Source organism: Oryzias melastigma, linkage group LG3 (genome assembly GCF_002922805.2).
Source record: "Oryzias melastigma strain HK-1 linkage group LG3, ASM292280v2, whole genome shotgun sequence".
In the NCBI taxonomy this organism is placed as follows: domain Eukaryota; kingdom Metazoa; phylum Chordata; class Actinopteri; order Beloniformes; family Adrianichthyidae; genus Oryzias; species Oryzias melastigma.
Window position 1 is genome coordinate 31,127,566 of NC_050514.1, and position 25,713 is coordinate 31,153,278.

The window sequence follows — 25,713 nt, forward strand, 5'->3', positions numbered from 1 at the left end:
GTGCGACTGCTATCTGTGTTGTGCACATGGATGCTTGGAAAACACAATAAAAATTGAGTTAAACAAAAAAAGAGAAAGGTTACGTTGTCAAATAGACTGATTAGAGTTTGAAAATCCTTATAAAAATGTTCCCAACATGTTACCCGCTTTAGCTGAGGAAATATTTAGATAAATCTGCTCCAGCGTGGTTTGATCAGCTCATAGTTTACACACGGCCTGTTTGACTTGCTTGTTGACTCTCATGACATCTGTGCTCGTTTCTGAACAGTTTAAACAGCTCGACATGACATCAGGCATCACGGTTTTTGTTAAACTTGCTGACAAAAGAAGTTCTATCCATTTAAAGCTCACACAAAGACCAAAATGAACATCCCTGCAGATTGAATTCATTTCCTGTCATTACCCTCACAGACATCTGTTAACTGCTGGGAAAGAAGGCGGAGAGCTCGCTGCAGCTTCAGAGACGCTCCACATTAGAGTCAATGAAGGAACATCAGAAAGCTTCATGGTTCTGTTACTGGAAGGTTGGCAGATATGTCAGTAATTACACCTTTGCTTGATGGGAATCCAGATCCTCTGATGAAAGAGACTAAAACATGGTCTCATTTTGAGGTTAAAATGATTCCATCAGTCATTCGTGATAATCTCTTAATAAAAGGTTAGCTGAGTGAGGGGAAAAAAGAGATAAAATTATCTTTTAACTTTGCTTATTGACTACATAAAGACAAGAGGAGCTGTCAAAACTTTCTCGAAGACTCTTTGAATTCCAGCTCAAACTGCTGACAGCACAGGAAACGCTCGCCAGTCTCTGGACCACGTGGATCTCAGATGTCAAAATAAAACGACTTCATGTAAAACTTTTATGGAAGGAGCGGATGATTCTTGGATCCCTGAAAGATGTGCTTGCAGCTGGTGGGGTTGGATGAGTGACTTAATGGATGGATGAGTCTTATGATGGCAGTCTGCCATATATCCAGGGCCTGTTTTGACAACAAAAGCCTCACCATGGCTTCCCTTTTGTCCTGACTCTGTTTATTTTGTCACCTGCTTGTCTGCGGGGGAATGGGGTCAGTTCAACTGCAGCGGGGTGCAGTCTCACACACACACGGATACGTGCGCTCTTGTATACGTGTGCATGTGTAGGAGATGATGCACACATACAGAGAAGCGGGTCAGAGGTCACTGGGTCAGTGTGTAAATGTTTTATCAAGCTCGGTGCCTCTTGATTGCACAGCTATTTTGTGAGCTTTTGATGAGCTGCGAAGTGAATGAGGGAGAACTTTGGTGGTCAGAGGGAATTTTTCAGCTTCAGCAGCTCAGACTCGTCGATATTGACGCAGTTCAGGACACCTGACCTCAGCGGACGCTTGAACCAACAACGTAGTCGCCCAAGTTGTTTTTTTTTTTTAATGCATAGTAGGGCTGCCACGACTAGTCGACTAATCAATGACTAATCGCCTATTAAAATAGTCCACGACTAATTTAATAGTCGATTAGTCGTTACTTTGTATTATATGGAGTCAATGTAGTAAAGCTGAAATATATAATGGTATTATGCTAGCTTTCTGGACAGGTCACAAGTGAGGTCACAAGTGAGTTCCGACATCGCTGCCGTGTAAATGACATGAAAGGGTTATTTAAGTTGACTTAAAATTGTTTGCCGATAGCTTTGCATGATTAGTATGATTGCTCAGCAGCTATAATTTGATTAATTTTGGCATTTATTTAGGTTGTTTGGGTATTTTGGAGTTTAGCAAATATTTCAGATACATGCTAGCTGTTTTGGCTAATTCAGGATTTTTTCTTTTTTTTAGGCTAATTTGGAGTTAAGCTAATATTTTAGCGGCATGCTAGCTATTTTTGGCTAATTTAGGGGATTTTGGAGTTTAGCTAATATTTCAGCTACATGCTAGCTGTTTTGGTCACTTAGGCTTTTTTCAGTTTTTTAGGCTAATCTGGCATTTTACCAATATTTTAGCTGGGGATCAACTATCGTCACTAGCATCCAAATTTAGCTTACAGCATTCACACTAGCTTTGTCACAGGTGGGCTGATGCTAAATATCTAGTTTTAGTTAGTTTTAAGCTAATGATTGTTAAGATGTGTGTTTTACATCCACTTTGCATATGACCCGATTAGTTGACTAATCGGAAAAAATAATCAGCGATTAGTCGACTATCAAAATAATCGTCTGTGGCAGCATTAGAGTATTGGAGGATTTGGTCACTTTGGGTCAATGGAAATCACAATAATTCTGACTGAATGATGTTAAATTAAAGTAGTCACAGAATTCAATCCTTCCTAAAGGATGAAAAACTGTTTTATCAGCCTGGTTTTTCTTCTGCTGCCGACTGTTTAACGACCAATTCCAATAAAAACTGTGATTTTGTGGTTTTTCTGGATGACATTTATAGAGAAAATTAAGCTAATTTTGGAGTATTTCTTTATTCAAATTGTGAATCAGGAGCATAGAAATAAATACTGTTAAAAAATAAACTTTGTTTTTGTAAAAAAACTGCTCCCTTCTCCGCTCCATTTTGATCCATCCACTTGTAAACAAATAGATCTATGAACTTTTTTGTTTTCCTTGTCTGAGCTGGAATCTGGGTCAAAACTTATAGCTAAAATTTTACTTACCAATTTTGTTGCACCGTTAATGTTTGGTTGTGAGTTTGAGGTGTTGTAAGCTAGCAGGGGAGAGTGGACAGATCATAGACTGTCAATGGTACAGATTGATGACGGGAAGTGGGGGGTGGACTTACTTCACGGCAACCATTCCACCTTCAACTCAGAAAAAAATTTGTAATGAACTTTCGCCGATCTGCAGAAACTATGTCTTAATATTTTATTTTTATTTTGGCCAAAAACTCACAACTTTAATTAAAAGACAGCTGGGAATGCTTTGATCAAAGAAGGACTTTGCAGGTGTTTTTTTTTTGAAGGAGCCATGCAATAACCATACATTTTGTTTTTCTTCATTTAACCAAAACTGTTGATTACAAAATGAAAACATTTGAGAAAATGTTTGTAGGCGTTCCCAACTTCTTCACTGTGTAGAGGACACATTTTTCAAACTCCATACTATCAAATTTTGGTTTAAATATTGTTGTCTTGCTAAAAGATGCTCATCTACTTGACTGACTGTTGAATCCAAAGAGTTAAAGTTTTGGAAGTCTTCAACTTTAAATAACGTTCAACCCATTTCTGACTAAGTTGTTTTTAAACAACTCTGTGGCGGTTTTAGTTGAACAGAACATTTTGATCGCCAAAATCAGACTTGAGGAACACCCTTGAAAACCTCCTCACTAATATTTCTCTTAAACTAAACGGGAAAGACAAAAATAATTCAGATTTGAGAGCTCTAGGCTCAATCTTCTAGAAACATGACAATAGTTGCCTGTTCACTTCTGCCCGTAGAAAGCACAAAATGATGATGTGAAACATTCCATCCATGCAGCGTGTCTTAAAAACCACCTCTACAAAAGTGTCTGCTGGCAGACAGCTGTCCACTCAGAGCTGACAGCTTTTGATGAAGGACAGTGAAACTGAAACAGCTGTTTCCAAAAGCCCCGGCTCAGTCTGTCACTTTTCCCTCGTCCAGATTTACCACACCTATCCCAAGCCTCAGACTCCGTCCTGATGTGAGGCAGATGGTTTCAGTTGTGTTTAGGGGAGGACATAAAATCCTGCATAAAATTAGGGGAAAGTTCCAATAGCGCTTTTCCAAAGCTCATGTCTGTGTTTCAGTTTTTTGTTTTTTTTGCATTTGTGTCTGCTCCAAATGAGCATTTGGCTGGTCTAAAATCAAGCATTTATTTGTTTTTCTTTCTGTTGAACGGTCACTTTACTTCTGCGCTCACCTTTACCTGACTGATGATAATCATCCATCATCATGGCTTTTTTTGGCATGTTTTTATATCAAAATTATCTGTAAATTTTTCTAAGTTAATTTTTTTGGCTGCTGTTAACTGTCGCTATCCAAAACGAACAAGCAGAAAAAGTTCAATTAAAAGAAAAAAGTGTCTGTGGGTTCTTCAGGATTAGACTAATTTAGCAATGTTATGTTTGGGATTCGGTTTAAGAGACCCAATTTATTTTATTTTATTTTATTTTTGTATTTAATTTTTTTTTTTAAATGTCATTTATTATTTTTAAACTTTATTTTAATATATTATTTATTTCAGTTTTTATTTTAATATATTTTTTTCACTATTTTAATTCAATTTTACTTTACCTTATTTTCATTTTTGTTTAATTTATTTTTATGTTTTAATTCATTTTTTAAATTATCTTTGTTTAATTTATTGTTTTTTTTATTATTTTTGTTTTATTTTATTTTAATAATAATTTTATTTTAAATCAGCTGAATTTTTGTTTAATTTAATAAAGTATGTTATAGTTTTCATTATTTAATTTTTCTTTCTGTATTTTTAAAAATGATTTTTATTGTAATTTCATTTATTCTTATTTTATTTTATCATTTTTATTAAATCTTTATTTAATTTAACGTAGTGTTTTATTTTTCTCGTGTCGCTTTAATTTTATTCATTTTTTTATTTAAGTCATTAATTATTTACTCATTCATTTTTTATCTAAATGATTTTATCCCGATTTAATAATTTGTTTGTTTCTGTTTCCAGTCCGGTTTGATTCGAGTTTCTCAGGAGGACTATTTGCTGGCGCCGCTCCCCCAACACTTAGCTGAGCAGCATAACTACAGCGCCCCCGGTGGTCATCACCCACATGTGGTCTACAGGCGATCAGCAGAGCACATCGTCCACAGGAAGACCAGGAGCTCGTCTGGAACCACGTCCTCCAGATGGGACGACTCGTACCTTCATCATCTTCAGCGGCAGCAGAGTTCTGGATCCCAACCCGGAGAACTGCAGAGGCAGCACTTCTGCGGGCGCCGCAAGCAATGTATGTAAGGGAACCTTCTATATTCCTTATGATTGTGTTCATATAATGTTGGGTGAAAAAAGGTGAACATGCTGAGAGAGGAGGGACCAACTGGAAGTGGCTTTGTCCATCTTTGTTTAGTGCAGGGATGTCCAACTCCAGGTCTAAAGGGTTCCTACTCACGGATGATTACCTGAATCAGGTGTTCAACCAAAAAAGTGTGATTGAGCCCTGTCCTAAATTCATTTCTGCTTAAGTATTACATTAAAAGCAGCACAGGAAGTAAATTTCTCCGTTGCCAGATTGTTCATTTGACCCACATTTTTGCCGTTCTGTTTCCCCTCCCTCCCTTTTGTTCACACTCCCTAGACACTCCCAAACCTCCTGCAGAGGACCGTTTCATCCTGCCTGATGAGTATGCCACGCCTGAGGCGGGAGAGCCGGCGAGGGCCAAAAGATCGCCCATCAACTCGAACCGGGTGGGTGGACTGAATGTGGAGACTCTGGTGGTGGCGGACAGGAAGATGCTGGAGAAGCACGGCAGGGAGAACGTCACCACCTACGTCCTGACCGTCATGAACATGGTGAGAGCGAGGGCGGCATGAGTGAAGCTGCTGTTACAGAGACTTCAGAAACTTTCTGTCAGATAAAAAAAATCAAATCTAAAACATTGAAGTCCATATCTGTAGGTTAAAATCAGTAACAGAAAAAGTGTTAAATTGAAAGTCAGAGAGGAATAACTTATGACAAACCTCGAGCTGCATTACAACAGAAAGGGGAGATTACTAAACTCAGAAATAAAAATATGTTTTTTTGTATTTCCTGCTATGAAAACGTAACGAGTTCTGAACCATTTTTGCAGGTTTCCAGTCTATTCAAAGACGGCACCATCGGGACGGACATCAACATTGTTGTTGTTAGCTTGTTGCTGCTGGAACAAGACCCAGTGAGTCTTTTTAATTTGTTTATTTGTAAAAGATAAAACAGTAAGTGTGATTGAACCCTGTCTTAAATTCATTTCTGCTTAAGCATTACATTACAAAATAGCCTAAATACAAATTAAGAAATTCCAATTTTACTACACTTGGGTTTTTGTTTTTTCTCAAACAATTCAGACGTTTTGGTGTTTTTATAATTTTCAAGCCCCATAGAACTGCAGCCTGACTTGATTTTAGACGAGGGGTGGGCAAACTTTGGCCTGGGGCCATATGCGGCCCGCTACACCATTTGATGTGGCCCACCGCAGCAGAATAAGTAATTTATAAATAATTTATATTTCCCTGTAATGTTGGTGTTTCTCCTTAGATCATGGATGTTAAACTTAATCACACTGGGGCCAAAATCCAAAACACTCAACGGTCGCGGACTGAAGAGGAAAAATATTTATTGAACTTATAAAAAAATCTAAATTGTTAAAGCTTTAAAGCAAATTCATTTTTTTAACAAAAATATGAGTGACTTGAATATGATTCCAGAATAAATCAACTTAAAGCTTAAATAACTTTCAATATTTTGCTCTCCATAGTGATATATTCTTTCAAAATTATACAAGTTAGTCGCTACAATATGTTAACAAGGTAACGTTGGGCCGTTCATAATAATATGAAATGATGTGGAGGGCTATGGAGCTATTTAGGGGCCATAAATATTTGAAACCCAAGTAAAAGCTTTGAACCCGCAGTTTGTACGTGATGAAACTCCACTTTTTACACCCATCTTAGGACAACTTCAGAGTATTAGAGCACAGACTAAACAGCCATTTTCTGACTGTAATTATCACAGTTCTCAGAGTCAGTGAATGCATCAGGACTGAGGTTACCACGCTCATCAGTTTTGATTGGTGCTTAGTGTTAGCCCCGCCCCAACCCACCACAACGGGGCCAAAAGTTTTAAAACTAAAATTTTCAGATTCAAAAATGAAAAATTTAAGTTGAAAATGAAAAAAAAATGAAACTCACAAAAACGTTTTGAAGTTGAAATTGAAACACAGAAAGGCTAATCATTTGAAAATTGGCTATGGAAGAGAAATTAATAATTACCAATTAGGGATTCAAAAAACAAATTATGCCATTTTTGGAATAAATTGATTAAAGACCAGAATTTATTTGATAGTACCAGCAGCCTCACGCCCTCCCTTTTTAAATCTGAACTTATTATTCAGTTCAAAGTAATTAAAACACTGATCCCCCTTAAGATGATTTATTCTGTTTGTATTAATTGCATGTATGTATATTAATACATACTGACATATCTAGGTTTATATCGATCTCTATATGCTGATATTTGTGTATAGATACGTATGGTTATACACTAACTTTATTTCCGTCTTCTCTCTTAGTCTTTTTTTACTTTTTCTCACAAGAATATGTTTTGTTCTGCCTGGACAATAGAAGATTTATGAATCTGTTTAGGACTGATTCTAAACAAATATGGTTAGATTTCTGCTTTTGTTGATTTACATCGCACAAGAAGTCTTTTTTTCTGTTGTCCATCCCAAATAAAAATACAATATATAAAAAATTTCTGTTTAATGCTGGAATTATACGAGACAGAATCTTTCATATATCAGAATTTAGCTGTGGAATACAAAACCTGGAGCAAAGATTTACCAGATTTATACCATGTTCACATTTCACACTAAGCTTTCTCAAACTGTAGGTACGTGTGCTAGTTTTATAGTGTCAGTCCAGTGTGAACATGAAGGGCTAAATGCATGTTCAAAAATGTGTTTCACATGCCTGTGTGAAAGTTGCATAAGTGGATGCACACCTTCTAGAAAATGTCTATTCAATTATAAAAATATTGACCAAAAGTTTTAGAGATAATCTAGATGTTTTGATCAAAAATGAATTGACAACTTGTTGTTTTTGACCAGAAAAATCCCAAAAGAAACCATTATTTGTCTGTTTCTGACTTTCTGTAAAACGTAAAAATACATATGTCTGTATATGTAACAAACCTTTTTTTAAAATGTGGGTATATATATTTCTCAGCAGTCTTTAATCCTACTTTCTCTTTCCTTAAGCTGGGTTTGACTGTAAACCATCATGCCGACCAGTCCCTGAACAGCTTCTGTCAGTGGCAGTCAGGCCTGGTGGGGAAAGGAGGCAAACGGCACGACCACGCGATTCTCCTGACTGGACTGGACATTTGTTCCTGGAAGAATGAACCCTGCGACACGCTCGGTAAGGCCGCTTTCATCTCAGCTTTACACAAAAATCACTCAGACAAAGACATGAAATCTCTCTGCTAAACTGGCTCAGACTTGAGAAGCTGCACCTGGGAGATCGTGTGAAATCCCCCTTCTTGTGCACGTAAACTTGAAAAACGTGCATGTCTCACAGACTAATGCTTCCTGCCAAATCTGCCATAATAGATTACATTCAGAAAAACACTTGAAGAAAAAAAAAACGTAAAACTTCCATCTCTTTATAGTTTTTTTGTGCTTCATCTGTGCAGGGTTTGCCCCCATCAGCGGGATGTGCAGCAAGTACAGGAGCTGCACCATCAATGAGGATACAGGACTCGGCCTGGCTTTCACCATCGCCCACGAGTCTGGACACAAGTGGGTGATCAGAGAAAAGCATAAACACAAAATCATTATTTAAGTTATGCGAGATTGTATATTTGCTGCTGTAAATCTATTCGTAAAGCTTAAATATTAAACATATTTAGAAACAAAAAAAATATTTTTTTCTGTGGACTCTTTTTACTCTTGTTAAAACATGACTGAAAAAAATTGACTGGAATCTATTAATGCAAGACCTGCTTCCCTAGGGATTGGAGGAAGCACAATTAACTCTGGATTCTTTATTAATGCTCTAAAAAGCAGACAGTGAAGTTCAGATGCGCTAAAAAAGCAACAGTACGGGAAAAAAGCACAATAAAATTACTTAAATAAACAAAAACAACCTACAAAATAATCACAATAATCAAGAAATTCAGCTAAAGTTCTCATTAATTTAGTTATCTGAACACGATTCATGCAGAAAATTCACGACAAATTCACTGTAAAAAAATGCGTTCGCCGCAGAGCTACCAGCTAATGTTTAGAGATCAAGGTTATTTATTGTGACAAGACTTCAGATCGCATCTGTACTACTGACTTAATGTTCAAACCGGTTGCGTCAACCACGCGAATCGCGTTTGGTTATGAATGCAGGATTAGAGTATTTGTCTCCTTTGTGTTTATTGTATCACTACACAATAAATTCTGTATCCCAAACTTTTTTTTTCTATATTTATCAAATGTTTATTTCTGTAAAAAAAATGTCTGTACACCCCACTATTAGCCATTAAATAATAAATATATATATATATATATAGAAAATGTAAGAATGACTGTGAAAATATAAAAACAAAGTATGTAAATAAATAATAAAGATGGTTGTAAAGTTATTCAGAACTGTAAAAATATGAAAAAAAAGGATAATTCTGGCTGAAATGAGGCAGAACAATGTTCATGCAGGCGTTCAAGTGTTTATGTTTCTGGTGAGTTCCAACAGAAGAAGCGAAATATGATTTGGTGCATTGAAAACTCAATGAATGATAGACCAATACGAATGGAGTTGATTGTTTTGTTCGATAAACACAGACAGGAGTGGTAGCTCGTGACGTTAGTGGCAAATTCAATATAAAAAAAAAAAATCATGCAAAAGACGAGCAAGAAAATAAAAGAAAGCAACATTTTTAAAAATGTTTGTAACAGTTTCAGTTTGAAAGTTGGCCTCCTTGTGCTTTGGTTTCAGTTTCGGGATGATCCATGATGGAGAAGGAAACCCCTGCCGCAAAACAGAAGGAAACATCATGTCCCCCACCTTGGCCGGGAACAACGGGGTGTTTTCCTGGTCCACCTGCAGCCGGCAGTACCTCAGCCGCTTCCTTGGGTAGGCTCTGATCCCTCCGTGTAGGGGGCGCTCTCCGTCCCACTGACGCTGTTGCTGTGCTTTGTTCCCCAGAACAGCCCAGGCGTCGTGTCTCGGCGATGAGCCCAAGCAGATCGGGCAGTACAAATACCCCGAGCAGCTTCCGGGACAGCTGTATGACGCGGACACGCAGTGCAAGTGGCAGTTTGGATCCAAGACCAAACTGTGCAGTCTGGATTTTGTCAAGGTAGGGATTACTCTTTAGTTTGGTCTCTGTCTGAAGATTAAAACTCGTACGAAACGACAGATGAGGTTTGAGTTCAATTTAGGCTGCAGTCATATATCCCAGAATGCCACAGCGCTGCGACCTAAAAGCACGTTTTTTTCAGCAAATTCTGCTTACAATAGACTGTAAATAAGAATGGATGACGTGAGTTTGACGTCACTCATAGAAAATGCCTTACTTCCGGCTCCAGCTGAATGAAGCCAATTCAGTCGCCATTGGCGATTTGGAGCCACTCGTCAGACATTGGTTGTATTAGTCCTTTTTCTACCACCCCTGATGCCAATCATGAGTAAGCTGGTTCGCCTCTGAAATCTGCTTGAGAGAATCTGTCAAACGGTCAGTGGGCAACAGATGCTTTTTCTGAAGCATCTGATTGGTCAGTATATAAGCTGAATTACTTGAGACGAAGAAAAAATATCCTGAAAAAAAAATTAGGAAAAAGATGTTAAATAGTTAAATAAATGTGTTAGAGAAAGGATGGTTATTCTGGCAAATACATTGACTGAGTAATAGATGTTTATTTCTCTATAGAAGTCTACAGGATTTTGGCTTCTTGGAGCCACCTGGTACTTCCTGTCCGAAATACGGTGGGGGAGGGGTCAAACTCTCCAGTGATACTATCGTGGCCATGCAATGGGGTTTGTAATTGGGAGGCGGCAGTCACCTCCCAATTGCACACCACACTCGTGGTGGTTGCAGTAGTTTTATGAAAAAGTTTGTAATTTTTTTGGCAACTAGGCGATTGCCTAAAGTTGACATGAAGCCCACTTTGAGGTCATGGGGCGGCAGTCCAGTAACAACCGGGAATGACGCCATTACAAAACCGCTGGGCGGCTAGACAGAGTGGTGGGCGGTCGGATCGCCTCAAAATGTCTCTGGACGATGGCCGTCCATGTCGAGTGCTACTGGCTGCCCTGTAGCTCGGGGGTATATAAAATTTGGGAAATTCTGCACACCTGACTGCCGCCGTCTATGAGCACACGAGGTCATGAACACACCAACGATATTCCAAAAAATACGGTGGTGGCATGAAATTTTGAAGATTCCGCCGATGCCTTCCCATCGCAGTGTGGTAGTTGTGACTGTAGCATTAAGACTAGTAATATAAGTCAATATAATAATTAGAAAAGTTGTAATTTCAAGGTCTTTTGATCATTTTTTTTACTTTTACTTCAATATAATTTATTTTTTTCCAAAGACAGCCTCCACTAAGGTGATTTCAGCAACAACAGTACTTCCTGGATGTCTTTAGCTGGGAAAAAGCTGAGTGTATTTTTTAGCAAAAACTATTTGACTGAAGCTCCAAAATCTTCATAGGAACTTTGACAACAGGCGGTAAATGGACTAACCGTGTTCCTCAGGAACCCAAAGACTAGTCCTAGCTTTACGTTGGCCAACAATCAAGCATTTACTATTGTCCCCTGAAATCTTTCAGAAATGAGATGCAGCGACCCCCATCCAGCTACGCTGAATGGTCCGCTTTTGAGCGCTAATGATGCCGTACTAACCCGTCACTTTATTAACCAGCATGGCCTCAGCACACCTCAAACCCCGGCTTCTGATCCTCCATTAAAATGCATTTAAGTCATGTAAAGTAGTGCCCCCCCTCCTGCAATCACCCCCTCCAAGAATCATTGTAGTCTGGAGGTAGGCCTTCATGTGAGGTGCATTCACATGGAAATGCTGCTGGGAAAATCGTACACGGAGCCGAGCTCTTTCACCTCTTCTTCAGATCCGTCCCGTGTTTTTTTTAGAAGATCCAACATGAAATCTGCATCGCTTTGACCTGCGTACAAGACAAGGGGGGGTAAATTAACCTCCATGCAGATTAGCATGGATGTGGGCCAGCTTTTCTCACGCTTTTTTCCACTTTTCCGTCTTGTTCCTGAAAACTTGTGCGATGTCTGATGGACTTGCTGTTGTTCACCTCTCAGAAGCAGATCTGCAGGAAGAGTTGGGGGGCTGAGCTGTTTTAGCTGGGCCCTCAGCCAGACTTTGCTTCGTCTTTTCAACCTTTTCTGGCTCCCATCCTTACTGTGTTCTGTTGGGTCTGAAGACATCAGATGGGCACTACAGCCAATATACGTTTCAATTTGAATTCATATGCATGACTTTATCAAATTCCCACTGCAGTAATGCTTTTGCTTCATTATGTTTTTCATTTAAAGAGGCCATACAATGAAAAATCAACTTTTTAAACTCATAAGTGCATTATATCTTTCATTCCTCACCATAAAGAACCCCAAAGCGGTACTTTGATCTGTTCACAAATTTCTGAGTAATTCTCTAAAAACCAGCGCTCTCAACATCAGCCCCTCCCATACCCATGAAAACGAGCGGGTCCTCACATGCTGATGTCACAACGTGAGACAGCCCCTTTCAGGAGGAGTTTGCTCCGCCCCCAGGCTAACACTCTCTTCACAAAGCTGGCAGCTCGAGCTAGCGGCGATCAGCCAGCGTGCCCCCACCCCTGCACCCCTCTCCGGCACATGCACAGCAGACACCGGCTGTCTGTGTTGTGAGTAGGGTGTCAATTATAATTTCCTGAAATGATTCGATTCACAAGAGCCTGGATCGATTCGATTCTGATTTTTCTATTCTTTTGATCCTTCAATTTATTTCAATTTTGAGTTTACACATTTATTCAAATGTTTAGATCATTAACATTGTAAACATTATTCTGCTTCTCCTGGAGAGTGTTTCAGTTTGGCCACTAGGTGGCGATCGCGCTATAACAGTACACTTTATTCCAGGAGAAAAAAGAGCAAAAAGCGTTTTTTTAAGACCAAAAATTGTTACTTTAAAAATATTTCCTTAAATAACTCATATTTCATAAAGAATTAGTGTTCCAAAGGTAATATATGACCATATATGTGGATATGGTTTACTTTGAAAGAATTAACCCTTCCGCTCTCTTTGGGGTCCAGATGACTCCAACCACATATTGATATGTGATTTCTTCCATGACAAAGGTGGACAGGATTTTATGTCTGTCATGGACATTAGTGAAACTCAAAAATCAAAGATAAAAAAAAGTTCAGCGCACTGTCTTGGGGGGTCCAGATGACCCCACTTTTAATGTAAACAAACTAAGGAGAGCAGAAGGGTTAAGAAAAACATGGTATTTTTCCTTTAACTAAAGTGGACAAGAATACCTAATAAAAAATGAAAAAGTCTGCTTTATGTCAGAGAAAACAAGAATTTACCCCAAAGAATAATTTATTTGTAGACTTTGAAAATCAATATTACACCTTTATACAAAGAATTGATTGTTATTATTTATTTATTTATTTATTTATTTATCTTTTGTCCTGTTTTTGCTTTTTGATTCTTCAGTTTGTAAGGATAATTTAAAAAAGCTGACATAATTTCTATTAGTTCTTAACTTGAACCACAACCGAGAGCTCTCTGTTATCGTGATCCTCCACTAGCTTACAGCCCCTCACATCCTCCAACCTAACAGTGCAACAAATATGGCAAGCAATATTGGAGCTATCCAGTTGCACAGTTTTCATTCAAATTCCAGCTCAGACGAGGAAAATGAAGACATACATGGATCTGTTTGACAACAAGTTGATGCAATCAGAATGGAGGGAAAATTTGGTCAGCCTAACATATTTTCTGTATAACAAATTCAATCTTTCAGACTGCATTTTTTTGTGATTCACAATTATTTGAATAAAAAAATACACAGAAATGTAACTCATTTCTTCTTCTTCTTCTTCTTCTTCTTTCATTAGAGTAGAGTTGAGACATTAGATTTTGTGAAGCTTCCTGTGAGCTGCAGACTCCTCTTTTGATGGAGATGTCTGTCCTTGTTTTATTTGACAGGACATCTGCAAGTCGCTGTGGTGTCATCGTGCTGGACACCGCTGTGAGACCAAGTTCATGCCAGCCGCAGAGGGAACCACCTGTGGTCCAGACATGGTGAGGAGGGATTCATTGGTCCCTTTAAAACTCTATTCTGCAACATGCATTTCTTTCTAATAATTTAAATTACTTATTTTAATTCAAACTATAGATTGAAAGTGTTCCGTGTTGTGGCTTAGACTATTTGTCACAGTTTGTGATTCTAAGCTATAGAGGCTGCACTTATTGTGTTTTTTTTCAGTCATTAATGACATTTATAACAGTTTTAAAAGGAGCAGAGAGTAGTATAAACATACTGTGTCTGCTACCTATTCACAAATCACCTTTTTGATAAAAAGACATACTGTAAAAGCTAAAACAGCCATTTTTATATTTTATTAAATAGTACCGGTAGTATAGAATGGTTCAGAGGTAGAGCGGTCGACCTCTGATGAGAATATTACAAGTTTGGTTCTCAGTCTGCCCACATGTGTGTCTATAATGCCTCATTTCCACTGAGCGGTCCAGACCGGACTGAACTTCCCCATTACAAAATGGACCCGTTAAGCAGGACCAACTGGTACCATTTCTAGACCCCCGTTGGTCATAGGTCCATAGAAAACTGGAAGGGACCAGTTAGGGCGGAGCTTCTGTCATCACATGATGTAACCCAAGGAAAGGTTTTTTACAAAAACAGGAAGCATTCGACTAGGATTTTGTCCTCTTTTCGGCTGTTATATTTTTACCATACAAAATTTGAACCTTTGAAAAACATGCATATTTCTTTATTTTGAAGTCAAGACTGTTCCATAAACTGAACTATTGATTATCACCCACTTCCAATTGTATTCAAAATAATTTTAAATGCCTGATATTTTTGTAAATCTGTTTTGAAGGTTGGTTGGTAAGGCTTAATGATGTGTCTTATTCATAGTTAAAATAATACATTCTGTCAAATTTAATATATTTAAAACTGTATAAACAGTGTTTGTTGGATCCCTGTATCCATTCCTCTTTCAGTTTTTAAGTTTGTGATATGTGTTTTTACTTTGATTTTTATGTCTATTGTTCTTAGCATTTTTATATGTGTATTTATTGTATGAATTTATGTTCGCTTTTTTATAGTCTTGATATTTGGACCTTGATTCATTCATTCCAATTTATAATCCCAGTGAGGCACATTTTTGTGTGATATTGGCTATATAAATAAAATAAACTGAATTAATCCTTAGGACTCTTATCTGCAGGAGAAAACTGTATTAATGTAAGTTTTACAAGCACTTTTATATACTTCAATACAAAAGGTTTGATATGGGTTAACTGGTAAATTATACAAATGGTACAAAAATTAATTTACCTTATGGAAGTAAAACCACTATAATTTTGACTATTTTACTTTTATATAATCTATATGTGATTTCTGCCAAATCTTCATTAATCATAACACCTGAAAACCTGATCCCATTTGTTCTTACTATTTTTTATCTGTCAATTTATATAGTAGATCAACCAACAGGTTGACATTTACTTTTAAAATTAAGTTAATCCTTTTATTTTCTTTTCACACAGTAAAGGCCAGTGTAGTTTAAAGACCAACAGAACAATAAAAGTTTCAGATTTGAATCTTCTGACCAACACATTTATACTCACTGAGCCACGAAACCATCCATCCATTTTCTTGACCGCTTCGTCCCTTTCGGGGTCGCGGGGGTGCCGGAGCCTATCCCGGCTACTGAAGGGCGAAGGCGGGGTACACCCTGGACAGGTCGCCAGTCTGTCGCAGGGCCTCAATCACACACCCATTCACTCTCACATTCACACCTAGGGGCAATTTTAGAGTCACCAATTAACCTATGAAGCATGTTTTTGGACGGTGGGAGGAAGCCGGAGTCCCCGGTGAAAACCCACGCATGCACGGGGAGAACATGCAAACTCCACACAGAAAGGTCCCAGCCGGGATTCGAACCGGGGCCTTCTCGCTGTGAGGCGAGAGCGCTAACCACTTGCGCCACCGTGCAGCCCGAGCCACGAAACCCTCCATAAAAACCTTGAAAGAGAACAATAATCTGAAACTCAGCAGTAAAATAAATTAGTTATGAAAAAAACATCTGTATAACCCTAATGACAAACATCATGAAAGGGTCAAATACTTTTTCAGAGCTGTGTAATTGGAATGAAGTATGCGTCCAAAGTATGTCAGAGACACTGAGCCCTCAGAGCTGGACACAGATTTCTTCCCACAAACAGAAAGGTGATCTTTCAGAAGAAAGTGAGGCGTTGACGTGTGTGAGTGAAGGTTTCTGGCTTGGATTGGGGGGGGGGGGGGTACAATGCACATGCTTTGGCTGCATCCGGACTGTGTCCAGGTGTGATACCGGGCTTTGGTCCAAACTCTGATAAAAGAATCCTCTTCTTCTGTTCCCTCATGTCTGTCCTCCAGTGGTGCCGTAAAGGTCAGTGTGTCAAGTACGGGGACCACGGTCCTAAGGCCATCCATGGTCAATGGTCATCCTGGTCCCAGTGGTCCGACTGCTCCCGGACCTGCGGTGGAGGGGTCATGTACAGGGAGCGCTCCTGCAATAGCCCAAGGTGAACACACTTGCACACACTTGTATAATTGAATTCATCACCTCCATTCAAATGCTTTAGATCCCATGAAGCTGCCAAACCCATGACAAAGTGAGTCATGTTGTCATCCAGCGAAAATTTAACGTCTGAGCTGCCGTGTGGGCCAGAAAGTTACTCTTGAAAGCCTCATGTGTCAAAAAGCTTATTAGTTTTGAACACCTGAAGGAGCCGCCTGCCAGGTAGCTGTCAGCATGGATGTGTACACACAATCAATACACAAACACACTCATGTATGTATGCCCTGATAATGTTTCTCACCTGTCAGACTGATGGTCCAGACAGACAGACTTTTTCTCCCCGTGCTCTCGACGGGGAACACCTCATAAATGCATCTCGTCTGTGAAAGCTGCCAAGCCAGTCAGCAAATGTCCACTAAGGCTGCTTCCTCACGCATGTGTAGGTCTACACAATCCTGCTGTGCAAGATCCCACAATGCATATGTATTTTGTTCAGAGAGGAATTGTGTGCCGGTTGTTTCGGAAGACCTACATTCTGCTGTTAGACCTTTAAAATCTACTTCACTTCCATGTAATCCAGAGATGGGCATTGTTGTGTTACCATTACTGTAAAATCAAAGGCTACTTATTATCCTCACCTGTTGGTGAACCAGTCCCAATAAGCCATTGAGACTGACTTACACACCTGTGGTCACATCAAGACTCAACCAATGATCTCCCAGAATTCAGAGTCATCAAGATATAAGTATTTATTTACAGCTCAGTAATTCGAGCTCTTTTTGGGGATCCTAGAAGAACCACACTATTCTGGATTACCAGAGTTCCTGTTAATGGAATGCCAAAGATTTTATAACGTTTTAAGACAAAAAGGATCTGTGGAACCAATGCTTAGTGTCAAAATCTAAAAGTCAGAACAAAAACACAAGATAGCGTTGGCATCACCAAACCCTTCAAGCATTTGTGCATTTAACATAATTCCAATGGATTCTGAAGCTGAGAAAAGCTGCTTTGCCCCAGTATGCAACACTTTACATCATTGTGATTTCATTGTGTTAAGCAGTTTAATTATGGTAGTTCAAAGAGGTTGTTTTGCTGTCACCTGTGATAGCTCTGGTATTAAAGGGTTAAACAGGAGTGTCTGTAAATCTAGCCATGGAGCTTGACCAGGTCCCATCCAGCAAGGCCATTCAGGGCCCCACATGGTTTAAAAGTGGGCAGAATATGTGGGCCCTGAATGGGTTTGTGTGCAGTTTCCATGGTGAACCTAATTGTGTTTGTCCACGTTGGCTCCGCTGGCCTTTATTATCATTGCAACAAGTACTATTACAAAGACAATGAAATAGTTCCTTTTTAGGGGAGCAGTAAAGGAAAATACATGAGAACAGTTGTGACAAAAAGAAAAAAAAATCCTTCACCAGGAGAAATTATAGGTGAAGACCACATCATTGTAGGGATGTTTTTATTTAAAAATTGAATCTCTTCAACATTTATGCCCATTTTCTATAGCTTTCTTGACTTTAAAGTGCCCTTTTTAACTGGAATTTATAGTTTCACCAATCCAGGTCTTTCTCTGACAGTTTGAGACCAGTGATAGATACACAACTACTAGATATCTCCCATTTTGTCTCATAAGTTCACGTATTATTTGGTGATCCAGTGTGACCTCGTTTATTGGGAGAGGAGGTTATGTTCTAAAAATAACCTGTGATAGATTACATTTGTAAAGTATGTTTATAGGTGTTTTAAGGCTATAAAACGCCTCACCACACAGTTTTTTTTACTACACATACATTTTTACACTTTTTTCTTTGTTTAAAAAGAAGTCCATTATTGTAGAATGAAAACAATGACCAGCTACCGATTTACCCTCGTGTTTTCTTATGGGGTCCAGATGACCCCACTCCCTACGTCGACATAGGATAGCACAAGGGCTAACAATGTGTGTAAATGTGGTGAACTGAACCCTTTTTGTACTGAAGGAGGAAATTGATTGACTGTGAATTACCGCTAATCAGGATGCAGGACATATAAGAAATATAAGAAAAAAAATATGCAAAATTGTACAAAAATCTGTGAAGCGTGAACCACAAATAGTGTGGGACTACTGTATTAAAATAGTTTATGTCAAAGGTGAGATGAGTCTTTTTGTTCTTCAGGCTCAGCAGAATCCATCATTGATCCATTTTTGTCCGGAACTCTCTTTCTGACATCCAACCTGCACGTCTTTCCTTGTTCGTCAGCTTTCTAGACCTCCTAAGTGAATCCTTTATGTCCAAATTCCTTCACTACTCACCATATAGTGCATTCACCATTTTCTGGTGCTGTCCGATGTACAATTCTAAAATCGAGTGCCCTAGAAATTTCCCAGAAGTCTTTGTGAAAAACCAGTGTACATTGACGCTCACTACTTTAGCGAAAAGGACCATAATGCATTGCAGTTGAAGAATAATAAAAAAAAAAAAAACGTTTTTAAATGTAATTTTTTTGATAAACCATCCACATTTTCAGCATCAGAACACAATGGAGTCACAAATAGACGTCATTAAAAGTTCATTAAAAGTTCATATTGATTCAATTTTACTTTGTGAAATCTGTGATGTCATATACAGCTTAAAAAAAAAAAGCAAAGTAATAAGCATGGTGTCCAAATTGCTTGTACAACCCAGTGCACTAGATAATCTACGTAGTTTTATGGTAGGAATTTGGACATCGTTGTGTTCTTTGGGTCGTTCTGTTTGACCAGCCATTAAAATCCAGTTAAAAAAGACTTTATTGTAGAAAGTGAAACTTTAGTCAACCCTCTTTAAAATGTGATTAGTCACACATGATTGATTTATTATTTATCAAGGGAGCAATTACTTTTTTCCCACACAAGTATCCATCTAAAAAAGTAATCAATCAAATGATGGATTATGTTGCGTTATTGCTGTCTAAAATTAAAGTAAAGGGGGGTCATCTAGTTTTTATAAATGTGTCAAAGTTGTCAAACTATTGGGGGCAAATGCTTTTTCAAAACAACATGCTTTGCCGGACACTGCATCATTCATGCTTTTCTAAATCAGTTTTCAGCTGTAAACTCCTCAGTGTTCTTGTCAAAGAAGCTCAAGTGCTTCACTTCATCGACTGCTCTCCAGATGTCCGCTTGCATGTTAGTTCCTTTTCCATCATGCACCGTCCTCCGCAGCTTCATCACTTCTTCTTTAACCGTGCAGTGGCTGCTCTTTGCTTCTTCACTGCCTCGTCTCATAATCCCTGACAGGGATCAAAGATGATTTCAGAAGTAGGCTCATATGATACACATTATATACCGTCACCGGCAGACCGAAAGGATGACAGACCTTTCAAAAGCAGGTTGGCTGTCACATTCATTTATCATTCTAGAGTTCTAAGGGGAACTTTTTCAGAGCAGCTGCTGAAAAAAGGGGGATTGTATCTGCTAAATGATATGTTTTGGGGTCAGTAGAGCAAAGAGCTGTAAAGACAGAGCAGATATTAAATCCAGTAATGCTCATTTATGATTTTGAAGGAATAAAAAGGATGGATGACCTTAAAAAAGAAAAAAAAAAAACGGTAAACCCCTATCCAACACCTACGTGCTTAGAGTTCACAGCTTAGTTAGACCCTATCCCGATTGGATCCTGAGTCATGTTACAGTGTTGTCTCAAGTAATCTCTTAATCTAAACCCGACAACAAGGATTAGCCTGAATCTTTTCCTTACCCAACCAAACTGTTCAATCTGGTCTCTTCTCCCCCAAACCTAAACTTGCTGATATCCATGTCTGTTCCTAGTTTATTCAGATAAAACCTTGTCTGAATGAACTCGTCTTCATATGTGTTCATGTAAAACTTCTGCTTTGGGTCTGCTGAGATTTAAAAAAGAAAAAATCATCTCCCCTTTCTGCCCTCCCTCAGATCAACTCCTACTTTTCTCCTCCAGACCACCTGCCAGATCAAACACAGTCAGCTTAATCCGCACCAACAAGCATGGAAGATTAGGTTCATGATCCTGACCCATTTTCATAAGGAGCATGTTTTGTAATACTTGATTTTGTAAGGTTACATAGATCGTTGTATAAATGGTTCCTTGTTTGTGGGACTCTCCTGATAGAGGAATACCTCAAATACTTGGATCCAGATTTGGTTTTGCTTCCTGTTGGCAAAACATTTCAGTTTGGGCACTCTCACATTATGGCTTGTTTGGTCCACACTACAGTTTGTTTGTTTGTTTGTTTGGTCTGCTTCACTTGGCAACCTTAAAAGGAAAGAGAAACTCTGGTAGGAGCCAAAGAAGCAAACCAAAGGAAGAAACAGGTGTAAGCAGTTTTGTATTTGCTGCAATAGTAAAATGAATAGAATCGTTTCAAAGACGCTTATATGAACAAAAAGCTCAAATATATCAGTGGAAAATATGCTGGGACTATCGGGTATTGACTCTTATCAATCTACAATGTTAAGAGGATTAGCAAGATCACTTTGTGTAGAACTGGGCGATAAAATAACTACAAAATAAGATATAAGGTAATAATAATTGATCCACGTCAATTCTGGCAGGAAGTTACATCAAGAAACATGAGAAAATACGGTTTATTTTCAAAATAAAACCAATTTTTCACTCTATTGACAAATGCGATCATGTTTTTGTATCTAAGCAGACTGTAGGGATGAAAATAAACAAACAATCACAACACACACGCACAAAAAGAGACACATATACAGACAAAAACACACACTTCTCTCTGTATGTCTGCGCCTGTGTGTATGTAATGCCAATTTTAAATAATTAATGACTGATTTATTTAATCATTTAATTGTGTATATATTTATTTCATTTTGGCTCCTTTGGTCCTCCATAAGTGTGAGGCTTCAGGTGCAAATAGATTACATTAGCGGTGGTCCACTAGCAGGGTGATCAAGAAGACTTCCCCTTTAATATAGAGGATGATTCAGTCCATAACTTTTTCTCGGACAGCATGTCAAACTGATTGAAAAGAAAGTGGGAGTTGGTGTGAATTCACAGATTAAAAAAATAATTTATCTAGAGTTGCTTTCACCTCCCCATAAATTAATCATCATACACTTTAAACAATCAAAAACCGGTTGCATAGGAGTGTAATGTGCCTTCGGGTGAGCAGGTGAGTTCAACAGAAAAGACTAGACGCGCTGACCTCTGACCTACAGCGGTTTCCGCTTAAGTCAGTGTGTTAATTTACTGCACAAGCGGGACACTTGTTCACCCTGAAGGTCATGAAGTTTGCACACTTTAAACATCTCAGATGTTCCCGTTGTCCTTTTTACGAATAGTTCTAGATGATCCAGATAGAAAAGAAATGTTATTGGTCAATTTGTTGGAGTTAAATCCACGCTTTAGTAAATTGTCTGTCCCGTGGATGCTAGTCTGAAACACTTGACTGATGGGGTGCTGTCCCCCAACGTCCTGCCAAAAGCACATTTCCATATGGGCTGTGTTTGTCTCTTTGGTAGTCCTAATAGGATCAGGACTATGGAACTGGGGCTAGCCAACCACCCCCTCTCGCCAAGGGAACCAAGATCAGCACAGAGCAGAGCGGTGCTCCGTCACTCTTGGCAGATAGGCCTCGCTATGATTGAGTCCAGGTCTAAATGGAGGGAATGAGCAGTTGAGCTGAAGGAGAAATGCAGTCAAGATTAATATTTGCTTCCTGAAGTTGCCATTATTCATTTACGTTAGTCACTTTCAATCCGGTTGCAGGAATATCCAGTGAACAAGCCTCAATTTGTCTTCTCCTCGTTGTGTTTACTGTTTCTAGTTAGGACTCTTTCAGTTCTTTTTCCAGAGCGCTCCGTTCTATTTTCACACTCAGTGAATGGATTTTATTAGGTGCTGTTTGTGTATGTATGTATGTGTGCGAATCACATTGGTAAACAATTTTCTCTGTTGGTGGCTGGTGTTGGAATGCCTGGCTGGAGTTTAGACAGCCTGGGAAGCCTCATTCCTTCTTGGTGTTCATTAAAAGAATATGCTTCCTTTTATCCAACAAGTGGTGGTCCTTTAATCATTTAACGCAACATGTTTTCAAACACTGTTTTTCCAATTTAGATCTTACCAGGACACTGACAGATGGTCAGAAGGACAACTTATATTGGCATAAAAACTCGAAAAAGGGACATAAAGTTGAACTTTTTCCATGCAAACACAACATCTTTTTCCCATCTTGAACACGAGAATTGTTTGGCAAACTACCAGGAATTGGTTAAACTGGTATTTTTGCTTAATTAGCAACAACTTTGAGACACTTGAAGATGAAAAGTCTTAGGAGAAGGAGGAAATCTCATTGGTTGACTCGACACTAAACTAATCACATCTCACTTACAAAAATCCCTCGTTTCCACTGAGCAGTATGGACCAGACCAGTCCGGTTTAGAATGGTCCGGGTGATTCATACGAGCATTTCCATTGAGCGTTGGACCATCAGAGCGCATGCGGGGTGTAGACCAATGACGTAGCTGCGACTACAGCGACAGAGAAGCTGCATCAGCTGACTCAGAAGAATTCAGAGAATTTATTATTCTTTGCAAAAATTGCAGGGGGTGAAAAAGAATAGAGACAAAAAGAAGACAAAACTTTCGGTTTGGATCTTGAATCAGGAAAGGTGCTGGCCGGACGCTTCCTGTTGTCGTAAATCCTTTCCGCCAGTCAATGGGTTACATCATGTGATGACTGAAGCTCCGCCCTAACTGGTTTATTCCATTTTTCTATGGACCTACGACCAATGAGGGACCAGAAATGGTACCAGCTGGTCCTGCTGCACGGGTCCATTTTGTAATGGAAATACTCCGGTCCAATTCGGTCTGGAAACGAGGAACTAGTGAACAGCCAAGATAAAAAAAATAAATAAATAAAATTTGCTCCTTAAAACGTGTTACCCTAGACTTTTCACAGCTTTAAATTAAGATAGTCAGGATTGCAAACTTTGTTCATAACAAGTTTGCAAATATAACAAGTTTACAAAATTGGAGCTATAAACAAATACATGAAACTGTCCAGTTCATACCACTAAATTCTCTTGGATTTATATCATGTATAAATGTCCCTAGCTATATCATTTTTCACCTTTCACAGTCTCACCATTTCACAGATTTTTTCTTTTGCAATTTTGCACATTTCTTTTGTTCTTCAGTCTATTGTGTTCAAGGTCTTGATTGGCTGTAGACCGTTATCACTCTTCTTTGTGCCATGTCTGCTGTATAGATTACGTTCAGTTTATCAAATTTCCATAAATTATTGATCCCAATAAGATCTTTATTTTTACTTTAACACTTGACTTATTTTCTTCGTTTTAGAGAAAAGTGTGAGAATGTTCGTCTTTGTCTGAGAAAAGACCTTAAAAACATCTAAAACTTTTGTCAAAAATCAAGTCAACTACTTCATGGATTTTACTTATTGTGGGTTATTTTTATAATGCAATTCCCAAGATAAACGAGAGAACACTTTAATTGAAATAAAAATAAGCAAAAAAGTGATTTGACTGCTGTACTCCCCACAAACGGACTCGATAAGTGATTTTTTAAAGAAAGGCAGAAATAAGAAGCAGTAAGAGTTGCTGTTGACAGGAAGATTATCAATGTTGTATTCTGGGATATGGTCAAGATTTGGCTTTGTGGCTTTTGTCTGTCATCTGGCGTTTCTCTCGCAGACAATTTTTTTGTATTTCATAGCTTACTTGAGCACTGTTATTGATGCCCAGCATTTACAATACAGAGGGGAACCTAAAACACTTGTGACGTGTCTTCCACAGGCCACAGAACAATGGTAGATTTTGCCCGGGATCCGGCCGTCTCAACCAGCTGTGTAATACTCAGTCATGCCCCGTCAACGGCGTGGACTTCAGGGCCCAGCAGTGCAGTGAATACAACAGCAAGCCTTTCAGGGGCTGGTACTACAAGTGGAAGCCCTACACCAAAGTAGACGGTAAGGTGTCCGATGAATTAGTTATGAAAATAAAATATATTTAAAGAAAAAAACAAGGTTTTCATCAGGAAAAAAAATTGCAAAAGCAAAGTGTAGGGGTTTGTACTGGTTTCAATAGGATAACCAGATGCACTTTTTTATTGTTGCCCATCAATCGTGGGAGACTTGTGGTCAGGGGCGGAGCTACAACATTATCAGGGTTCCTACAATTCAGTTCAATACAGACTTTAAGGACCTTTTTTTAAGGCCATGCATACCATAAATTAAGACCAATTTTTCATCCTATTTGCCATTTGATTAATTGTTTCCCATTTTATTAATTTATTCTCATTTAATGTTAAAAATTCTAGCTTCTTGTCTTGTTGTTTGCGGTCTGTCTTGCGATGCTTTTGCTCGCATCTTCAATTTTCTTATCAAAAATTACAATTTCGTTAAGAAATGTAAAACAGAAAATTCAAACAGCACAACTTTGAAAGCTCGGATATTAAAAATCAAGACTTTTAAAGGTTTTTTAAGGTATTATTTCCAAATTCATTGATTCAGTGCCTTGAAGACTTTTTAAGTCCCTGAGTTTTATTATTAATATTTTTATTTTTTTTTATGTAAAAAAATAGCTTTTTCATTTTTGCAGTGCTTAAAGAGGCTTGTATTCAGTTTTTTTAAATATTTGTCCATAATGATACTGAAATTGACCCAAAAACTTTGGGAGCTCCCTTTAGCTCCACCCCCACTCGTAAGTTTAAATCCCATATTCTTTATTTCTAGAAACAGATTCAAGAATTGATTTACTCCAACAGGTCAACCAATCAAATGTCATCTGGCTAGATAAAAGTTTTGTTTTTTCCTGCTGGTCCACGTACCTTTTAAGTTAATTAGTGGTTTAGGAGTAACTATGTAGCATGATTGTCCCAATGCCTGTGTGTGGTCCTGTGGCGGTCAGACGGTGATCCGAGCAGATTTTTCTGAAGTAAAAAAAATGTTTGAAATTCAAAATTATTCTTACGTTTCTTCATGGTAGCACAATGTGTTGCTTAGGAAAGCTTTATTTTTTTTCTTTTTTGGTTTTCTTCTCAGGCAGCTTTTTCACATAATCTTTCAGGCAACAAGTCTAATATAAAAAAACTGAAACTTAATTTTACAGAAATTACCCAGAATTGTTTTCCAAACTAAAATTACTTTTCACATTACTTATGTTGCCACAAACATAATTTTAAACACAAGTTTGTTTTAGATGAATACTTTGTGTAAAATTTAACTTTGATTAATTAATTGAATAACAT

The 25,713-nt window shown here is 38.4% G+C and overlaps 1 protein-coding gene across 2 annotated transcripts in view; it reads left to right on the forward strand.

Moving 5' to 3' along the window:
- The window catches only part of adamts18 (ADAM metallopeptidase with thrombospondin type 1 motif, 18), a 70,696-nt gene that overhangs the window by 14,649 nt on the left and 30,334 nt on the right, over positions 1-25,713 (forward strand). Inside the window, exons 4-13 of one of the 2 annotated variants that reach the window (XM_024296293.2) lie at positions 4,641-4,920; positions 5,269-5,483; positions 5,762-5,845; positions 7,925-8,084; positions 8,359-8,464; positions 9,648-9,785; positions 9,858-10,011; positions 13,882-13,977; positions 16,340-16,488; positions 24,261-24,433. In XM_024296293.2, the coding sequence (XP_024152061.1) occupies positions 4,641-4,920; positions 5,269-5,483; positions 5,762-5,845; positions 7,925-8,084; positions 8,359-8,464; positions 9,648-9,785; positions 9,858-10,011; positions 13,882-13,977; positions 16,340-16,488; positions 24,261-24,433 (1,555 nt within the window). Of the gene's footprint in view, positions 1-4,533; positions 4,925-5,268; positions 5,484-5,761; positions 5,846-7,924; positions 8,085-8,358; positions 8,465-9,647; positions 9,786-9,857; positions 10,012-13,881; positions 13,978-16,339; positions 16,489-24,260; positions 24,434-25,713 lie in introns of those variants that run through there. The other variant, XM_024296294.2, reaches the window with a different exon arrangement.